Genomic DNA, 9,795 nt, shown 5'->3' with positions numbered 1-9,795 from the left:
CGTCGCTTCACGTGAGTGAATGGCGGACTGATGAGGAGTCGGTGTTGTTTTTCTGTGAGTTAGGGGGCTGGAGGGGTTTGCGGGCAGCTGTTTGGATCATATAGTGCTGATTTCAAAACGGAGAAGAAGAGAGGGAAACAGAAAAAGATGACAAGTAGACATCTATTATCGTCTTTAGTGCGATCATGGCTGTAAAATTGAGGATTTCCTCCAGTGTGCGCTTCTCAAAGTGTCTCAAAGTGCCCGCGGTTTCTTCTCTGCGCCTGTAAAGAGGAACATTATGGCTCTGCTGGTGGTCCCGCTGCTCCTGCACGCGGGGCTCGTTTTGGGCTCAAACTACGGCTACGTGGAGTGGTCTGACAATGAACGAGACGAGAAGCACCCACCAGTCTTCAGCACCCAAAACATCAACAGGGAGCCGCCCCACCACCCGACTTACTTCCACTCTGTACCCGCCACGGAGCGCGCGGTGGTGGCGCACAAAATCGAGGAGGACCTGCCGCGGGTGGTGACGGCTTTCCTGCACACCGGGGACTCCTCCGCGCTCCGGCAGGTCAACTGCTCGCGGAGGTACGAGCTGAGCAGCCTGCGAGGCGGCCTGCACGTCGCCTCCCACTACTCCCTGCACAGCATCCTAGACACCGTAGCGCACGCGACAAACTTCTTGAACATGATCCTGCAGGCCAACAGGTCCCGCGAGCACACCGTGCGCAGGGACATCCACTGGTACCACGCGCTGGTGCAGAGTATCCTGGAGGGGGACCCCAAAATCCACAGGGCTGTAGTGACCTTTCACGAGGACGCTCCCACACCTGGACCCCACGTTTTCCTCCAGGCGACCAGAACCGAGAAGGAAGTGGTGCTGCAGGATTTATCCAGCTCCGCGCACCTTCACCTGAAGAGCAGGAGCCCGGAGTCCGAGTGGTTTAACGAGTTCAGGGACAGGAGGAGACCACACATGCACAGGAGACTCCCGGAAGTAGCAGGCACCGGGAGTGGAGGTTACCTCCTGGAGAAAAACCAGATCAAGTGGTCTGCACCTTACCTGGAGTGTGAGCACGGGGCGTTTGTGCCTCACTGGCTGCTCACCTTGTCTGCTGGCTTCTATGGACTGAAGAGCAACTCTGCTCCGGAGTTCAGGTGAGAGGAAGTGTGTGTGTCTAAATGTGTGCGTGAGAGAAAGAAGGAGAGGAAGAGGCAAAACACGCAGCTAGTGTTCAAAAATTTTTTGTCACTAAAAATGCAGAAAAAAATAGTTTCGTAACTGTATCAAGGTGTTTCACACTTTCTTGGGCAACACACAACAACACACTATCAATTCCAGCTTTAAAATCACGTCTCAATTTTTACTTTTAACCAGGACAAAGCTTCACATTTGATTGACAATCGCGCTCCATAAAACTAAAATATGGATCCTAATCAAATCCAGCCTTCATGCAGTGAACAGATGGTGTAAAAGAGGCTTCACAGACGCAGGTAGACCCTTCTCATTTAAAATGCTCGCCTGTCAAAGCACAGCTGTGCATCTCTACTGCTGCATCCCACCATCTAACCAACACTGCAGGCTTTACACAGGCAGTTTGTTGGTGAAGGGATCTATACAAGCTGGCATTGTTGTGCGAGTGGAAAGCATTTATGTGCATTAAATCACCTCAGGCTCTCACATTTCAAGGCTGCAGAACAAGAGTGTCTGAAAGGATCAATTAAATCATGAATAAACAATGAATGATCTCAAACTGCATTAAAGCCCATCTGAATCTCAGGCGCACTAAAGCCTCACGTCCGTCTAAGTGGAGATTCTTCACACACAAGAATGTTCTCACAGGAAAACCTGTTCAGAGAAGAGAAAAAGCTTCGTCCTTGATGCCAAGAGAATAAACAAATGCATGTGGGTGACATTTACTTTTGATGACAGCAGTGAGTCATGATGTTGTGAGACAGGTTGGCGAGTATCCACCCTGTTGACGTGCTGTATCACAACCTGCTGCATGGACACTCACTCTCTGGTTATGGGAGAGTCGCTCCGGACATTGTCGGGAATTGTTCTGCAATCACTGTCATCAACAGGCTGTATAACAAATGGATGTAGCCGCTGTGATGTCACCCATGGGTTCGTCGACTGTCCCCCTGGAGCCTCAAGTTCAGCATCTTGGCTGGCGTGTTTGTTTTAGGAGCCAGAAGTTAACAGACGTGATGGTGTTGCTGGAGAGGAGCGAGCGGTTGGTAATTGCCAAGTTATCAAAGCTTAACAATCGACACCTGGGGGCTAATTAATCTGCTGGCAAATTACCTAGTTAACTACGATGACTCATGACTCGCACATCACTCTCCACCACAAATAGAATCCCATTCAGTGTGTAAACAGTTGTTCGAAATGAACGGCTCTTTTTACTGACTCTGGAGTGTTCATCTCCACTAACTTCACTGACTCACCCCTTCGACCCGCTGCATTAGTACCAAGTGATTCGAAACCCGACTCTCTTTAGTCAGAGACTCACACAAACTCCAGTTGGTAAAAAGAGTCAAATCTCCCATCTCTCGTGTTGGACGCTGACCGCAGTTGTTTATTTATCAGACTAAAGAAGCTTGCACGCGTCTCTGGTGGTGGAGACGTCGGCAAACAAATGACACAATCCAGTCCAATTAAGTCCTGCCATCATGTCTGCAGGGAAAAACCCAAAACAATCCTGACTCCCATATACAGGCCGCCAAACATAAATCAATGTATGACAAACACTGAGCGAGCTAACAAGCCAGGGGGGTATACTACCAAGCAGGCTTTGCAGTTATTGCGGTAACTTCAGGGTGAACTCCGAGTTTTCAGTACAATGAAGCTTCTTACCGGGGTAGATCACCATGGTAACTTATGCTGAACACTTAACCTGCTCCGGAGCAGGTTATGTTCAAGATCAACCTGAACTAAGCACAACCCACTGACCAATCAGGTCTCTTGATTCAGGAGCTCTGTGAGCAGATCGTGAGAGGGAGGAGGGAGAGAGAGACGAAACACTTCCTCTTTACTGTCTGATTTTATGAAATATATTCTACAAATATATTTATTGTGCTTTACTGACACATCTACAACAGAGACTGATAAAAACAATGAAGCCTTAAACTTTTGTACTCATAATTTATAGAAGTAAGTATTCAAACTGCTTTGAATTGTGGTTTTATATTGATTTTTATTTGCTCCATAGTTTGATACGGCTGAGAGACTAAGTCTAAGTTTGTCATTAACGCAACAAAAATACATCTGTGCAAGGTATTAATCTAATGTAAAACACAAGTGTAGTGTCCTTCCTGCATTCAGCAGCTGCAGCTGAGTGGATTTTAGTCTGGATTATGTGTAATTTCTTCATATCTTTCTAAAATCATAGTTTGCTCTGAGTTTGTAAAATATTCCGATCATCTGACGGCAGACGTGCCCGTGTTGAGATTGGTCATTTGCTCCAAACAACGGCCATTTAATGTGAACGCGCTCATAGAAACCCTGGGCTGATTTATCGAGTTGATAACCAGTGATGTGTGACCGCTTAGCGCAATCTCCTTTGTCAGGTTAAGTGAAGCCGGATCAGGAGAAGAGACCCCGGGTATGTTGAACTCGCTTCGTAGTATAGGCCCCAGGTATGGTGAGCGCGGACAACAAAACCTTATTAGTGCTGACAGATCAATAAAACAAGACCAAAATTTCACTCTCTGAAAAACACTGGAGCACAGACTTCTTGGACGATCCAATAAACTACACAGGGCGAGAGGTTGGCAGAGGTCACACCTCGGAGACAGTCAGCAGCATCCAACTATCACTCAAAGCAACCAAGGCTTAATTAACATGGGCAGGGTTATATAAAAGTGAATCCCCTGTACCAAAAGAGATACTGAGTTAGAGACCAAAACTGTTTTTGTACCAGGCTGTAAACATGTTTAATCCTGCTGTAAAGTTAACATGGGGCTTAATGGGGACTGACTCAATTTTGTAGCCAGCCTCAAGTGGACACTTGAGGAACTGCAGTTTTTGGCACTTCAGTGCATCCGGGAGACACTGGCTGCTTCCCAAGTCTCTTAAATTGCATCCATGCTTCCTTCCTTGTTTATAATCGGTTTCAAGGCGCCCTGTAAAGTCTGTTTTAAGGTCTGCTTCTTCCTCTCTGCGATATGAAACTCCGGTGATGTTGTGAAGTTTCAAATAAGTCCGATCTCTAACTGATATCTCATAAGGGGGCGTGTCGGCCAGTAAAAGACTTCCGTGGAGGATGTTCTCGTGTATCCTCGCTTATCGCTCCTTGGAACTCCCTCCTATCTCCTCGCTCCTCGCTGCGATAAGAGCTTTGAGACGGTCCTCAATATGGCGGCTCCAGAACTACTTCCGGTTCGGGCGAGGAGCGAGGAGCTATCAAATAAGAGACTTGGGAAGCAGCCAAAAAGATTTACAACAGAACCAGTTTGCTCAGAGTCATCACAGTCTTTAGCTTACATAACAATCAATGTGCTGTATCAGAGAGACACTTTTATAATGGACATTTTCAGGTCACACATTTCTTTCTCTGATGCTTCATTCGTCTCAGATGACTTCTTGTCAGTCTGGGATGTCTCCTGTCTAAAATCATCAACATGCAGTGATGAGGATGTTTAACTATCCGTGGAGAGAAAAGGAAAATCTGCTGTGACAGTCGCCTTATGCCTGTTATAATTGTAGCTTTTATTTAAGTGATTCGGTAAATACATTCAGAGTGAATCTATTCACTATTGCAGCTCAGCCAAGAGGCTTTTTGAACGACTGTTGAAATGGTTGTGACAGTGATTGGTGACAGAAGACGAAGACAAAGTCAGATACCATTTAGAAAGACAGAAAATAAATTATTTTGCTTTACAGGGTTTTTTTTTCTTGGCTGATGTTTTGGGGCTGTATAATGTCTAGCTTTTAAAACCCAAATTCTGCCAGTCTGAAAGTTTTATCGAAGGTTTAAAAGCAGGGTCGGAGTGAATTGGATAATTTAAAGAAGAGGACAGACTACCGAAGTGGTGACGTATCTGTGTCCAGATCTCCATGGCTGATTTTACCACTTTATCTTTAGTAAAGTCTGCTAGGGATGAAGAGACAGAGGAATAAACGAAAGCTGGCAAAGAGGAGGGCCGACATAAGGATGGGAGGGAGCATCTGCACCAGGGTCTTCATAGAGCCAAAGCACAATTGGACGGATATTGAATACATGCTGAAAAGTTTGGCGCAGCCATGCCTCCGAGGCTTTTCAGATGTAGCAAGATGTTGTTTGTAATTTGCAAACGTATTTGTCACCTTAAAATGGAGGAAAGTGAAGGGGAGTTGACAAGCAGCGTCATTAAAGGGGGAGTATTATGCTAATTTCATGCTTCATATTTCACTCTGTGATACTTGTGGAGTAGCTTAGCATAATTTACAGTTAAAAAAACTCCTCATGTTTCTCACTGGTGCTCTGTGCAGGCCGTCACACAGCCTCCACCTGAAACGACTCAATCAGCTCCGTCCCTTTAAGAAACACCGGCCCTACAAACCCGCTTTCTTCTGATTGGCCAGCTCTCCGAAGCCAGCTGAGGCTGCGCTGTGTGACGTCACAAAGTACAGCGTGTAGAAAAAACTGTGTGAAACCTGGCGTTCACAGCAGCCTGCAGTCTGAGCTGAGATGCCTGGGGATTACTCCGACATACTTTTACCTACAGATTTTAAACTTCACCCACGTTTAGTCTGGACATCCAACATTATATATATGTCTGAAAATGTGAAACAGGATAATACCCCCTCTTTAATCTTTTCTGTAGATTTAGTTTATAGCTCGAAAGGTCATGAAATTGGTCTTGGATATGAAAAACGTGGTAAAGAATTAGCAGGGTCGTAACGGTATAAGAGCAGGTCATCAGCATAAAGTGAGACTTTTTGTTCCTGACCTGACGATTCCTGCAATTGTGTCGGAGTGCGAGAGATAAGGGCTCAATGGCTAAAGCGAAAAGTAAGGGGGTCAGGGGGCAGTCCCGGTGTCTTCTGGGCTCTCAGTCATATCATATGGTCTTGTTAGAGCTGAGAGTGCGTTCAGTTGACGTGCAACTGCAGCATTTGTGATTTATCGACAAAACTTTTGGACAAAACGCTGGCTCAAACTCAGGCTTGAACATACATTGTAGAAAGTAGACAAAATTCAAAAACAAGATCCACTTACCGGCTTTTTCTGTAGCTTTCATGTTAAACCTTAAAAAAAACATGATGACAAAAAGTACTAAATATTGCAGGGACAGAAATATAGCAGCAGCTGGTCCTGCATGTAAACAGACTGATCTCCAAGCAAACTGACCATGTTATAAAGTGAAAGCTCCAGAAAAATGTGGACTTTAAATCAGGATTATTTTGTCCTATTTCCTACTTTGAAAATTAACTTTCATGCCCAGAGTAATGTAGCTTGGCAGTTGTCAGAAACACTTTTGATTTCAGCAGAGGGAGCCAAATTAGGAGGGAACAAAATGAAATGTCTTTAAAGAGCAGAGCGTCTCTTGTAAATCGAGTTTGAAGATTGGCTGCAACTACTGTACACAACAGCTACAAGCTGCTCCCCTCCTCACTCTGCTCCTTAATGCGAGTTGTGGTCTGCAACTTTTCCTCAGCTCCCTCCACTCATCTCAGTCCTGTGATGACGTTTCTAAAAATAGAAAGTTGTTTGGCTTTGGTCAGAAAAGTATAAGCTGGTGTAGATGATGGAGTCACATCCACCATGTCTTCTACTTTAGACCTCAAAGCAGCCTCCAAACTCATCTTTCATCCTTTTCACTCTCCGTCCAGACCCCATTACAACTCAGAGTACAGAAAGAGAACCCAGTCCAAATCCAAACGTCCGTGATTGTTTAAAGCAGAATCGTGAGGTAGGGAGGCAGAGACTACGACAAATGCAAAGGCTTTCATCAGTCGGCCATAGGCTCAGTCACCATTGTGTTACCTATAGATGGTGACTTAACAGACATTTACATGAAAATCCAGATTATTACTTTAAAGCACAGCAGGACAATAATAAAGGTTATATCATTGTTTCAGGATGCAGTCAGTTTGCAGCTGTAAATCAGAACTACAACGATGTTAAGCTGTCACAACAAACAATGTAGATAATATTGATAATAAGATACAGCAACATATGACACTGTCTCTCTAAAGACCACACCCGCCTCAGCTTGTGTTGGATAAAACTGATCAAACTGTTAGACATCTGTGTCCAGAGCAAATAAATCATACCCTGTCTACAGCTTTTCTGAAGCAGATGGAAGAAAAGCTGATGAAATTGTAAATGCTGTTCTGAAGAGCCAAAGAAGAAACACAAAGGCACTTGGGGGTGGATGCTGGTGAAGGCCATTTCTGCCAGGAAAAGAACAAAATGAAAATGTTTGCAGGATTTTTTTATCCTGCAAACAAAAACACCATTTAAAACCACTTCAACAGTAATTTGTCTCTTATCTCTGCAAAGTCTACAAATTTGGACGAACTACTTTTTATGTTTTAAAGTGATAATCTTGAAGATTTTCATTTAAATAAATGTCTGTTAAGTCACTATCTATCGCCAAATGAGGTAACACTGGTGATTGAGCCTATGGCCCACTGATGAAAGCCTTTGCATTTGCAGTATACAGTATTATTATGGACTGGGTGTCTGTGGTGACATTCGCAGAAAAAATCACAAGCTGCGCCCAGTTAGGTTGGTCTGCCAGAGAGGGTAGGCGGAGCTAAGCGGCAGCGCAGTTCCTTTTTAGCGCCTTTAGGTGCCGCCAGATAGAACACAACTGAGAAGTTTGAGATTATCACTTTAAACCACGTGAGAAGAATGGCTTCATCATTTGTTCTTTGTTATGAAGCCCAGAGACTCGTGCGTTTAACTTGACTGCGATTCGTACTCATGCATCAACAAGCTAGCATTAGCACCTTAGCTACTGACTCGGCTTATCTCTAAACTACGCAGAAGTCCCTGCATAACTGGAGCACATACTCCTAACAGACTTTAATAACCTCTGACCGCTAACTTACATAGCGCTACCTTTAAATCACATCACATCTTTTCACTTTAATCCCCCCTCAGGATCATGTATGTTCCTTTGTTGACCCCTTACTTTTTCATCTCACACCATCTTCAAATCCAAATTCTTCTTTGTTCAATACTTTAATACCTGCAAAACTAATGACAATCATCTGAGCTAAAGCTGAACTTGTGTTTAATGCTAATGTTAGCATGCTAACACGCCAAAACAAGACAGTAAACAGTTAAAATGGTCTTTTAAGCCTCAGCATGTTCACACATCACTCTGAGCATGCTAACATTAGCATTTTTTTACCCATCCAGTCTCAACAGATGGCTGTTCAACATGAGCCTGGTTCTGCTTGATGTTTAAAAGGAAGTTCTTCTGCCACTGTGCCAATAGTACTGCTCATGGTGGATTCATGTTGGGTCTCTCTCTCTAAATACTATATAGCCGCTTTCCCACTTTCCCAAAAAAAACAGCTAGCACCTGACTTTTTTGCTTAGTGCTAATGCGCTAATCTCCGCTACAAATTCCACCCGTCTCAAATTTGTCGGCAGCGAGTTTGATAAATTAACTGAATGAGTAAAAGATCTTCACTGTTTACTAACCCTGTTTCTGGCGCGTTTGTGACGTCAGACGGTGACACAGCAGCAAAGAGACCAACAGGAGTATGCTCCACTGGCAATGGGAAAAGAGACAATTGGCGTCTGAAAAACCTGCGCCAACGCGCTAATTTGGTGAGAAGGAGGTATAACAAAGAGTACTGTCTAGACCTGCTCTTTCTGCTAAGTGTCTTGAGATAACATTGGTTATAATTTGGTGCTATACAAATAAAAATTGATTGATTGATTTAGCTCAAAGCCCCGCTCTGCGTACAGCCTCAGAGAGCTGCTAGCTTGGCTGTAGGCTGTTTTCTTTCTTTCTTTACTTGGAGGAAATATTACTCAAAAGCTGCTACAGGGAGAGGAGGGAGGATAAATCACAGCATCCACCTTGTGCTCGGGAACAAAGGAGCGCTTATGATGAATGCGTCTTGAATTTTAAGAAGCTCTTTCATTACCATTGACCTGAGAAAGAGGCAGGCGTTTTTCTCCGCCATGGTCGTCATTTGTTCATGAGGAATCCGTTTTTCTGCCTTTAATAAGTTTGAATAATGAGAAACAAGAGGCCACAGAAAAGAAATCCTTTTTGTTATTTTTGACATTTAATGATAATCACTGATCATTTTACCGCAATCTGACTAGACTAAAAATACTCCTGAGTGTTTTTTCTGCCTCATATTAGCGAGTCCACAGATGGTTCTCAGATCTGACATCGCTCACATCTCTCTGCTTTTCGTACTTGTTTTATTCTCTACCAAGCCTTGACCTGTAAACACACACACACTCACTCATACACAAACACACACACATGTTCTATCACTCATTTTTCCTTCTGTCTGCTTGTGTACTTGAGCGGGGCGGGTGGCCAAAGCCTCTCTGCATGCTTGTTTGTTCCACCTGCGAGCAGGCAGATGGAGGTGTCAGGCCGACCATCCACCAAACCACAGAGGAGAGCGATACGAGAGCTGCATGTGAATGTTGGTGTTGTTTGATGGTGGAGGAAATTGGCAGCAGAGGGTAAATCAAAGAAGAGTGAGGGTGCTTTACGTGTGTAACGAACAGAGAGGGAGTGAGATAGCTGAAGTAAACACGGCTCCACTCGTTTAAGTCTCGGGTAGTTTCCCTCGAACGCCGTATTGCAGTCACATCCCTGAACAGTATTTCACTTTAT

General features: G+C 44.3%; 1 protein-coding gene across 1 annotated transcript in view; it reads left to right on the top strand.

The window, feature by feature from the left end:
• Positions 1-277: 277 nt before the first annotated feature.
• Positions 278-9,795, top strand: part of LOC138612084 (metabotropic glycine receptor-like) — a 96,463-nt gene continuing 86,945 nt past the window's right edge. Inside the window, exon 1 of the mRNA XM_069685394.1 lies at positions 278-1,140. Coding sequence (XP_069541495.1) covers positions 281-1,140 — 860 coding nt within the window. The 5' untranslated portion in view covers positions 278-280. The remainder of the gene's footprint in view (positions 1,141-9,795) is intronic.

The sequence above is a fragment of the Semicossyphus pulcher genome, unplaced genomic scaffold (assembly GCF_022749685.1).
Source record: "Semicossyphus pulcher isolate SPU_LCO1_2020_fin unplaced genomic scaffold, fSemPul1.0.p SCAF_7, whole genome shotgun sequence".
Taxonomy (NCBI): domain Eukaryota; kingdom Metazoa; phylum Chordata; class Actinopteri; order Labriformes; family Labridae; genus Semicossyphus; species Semicossyphus pulcher.
Note: the sequence above shows the minus strand (reverse complement) of the source record. Positions and strands in the feature narration are given on the sequence as shown.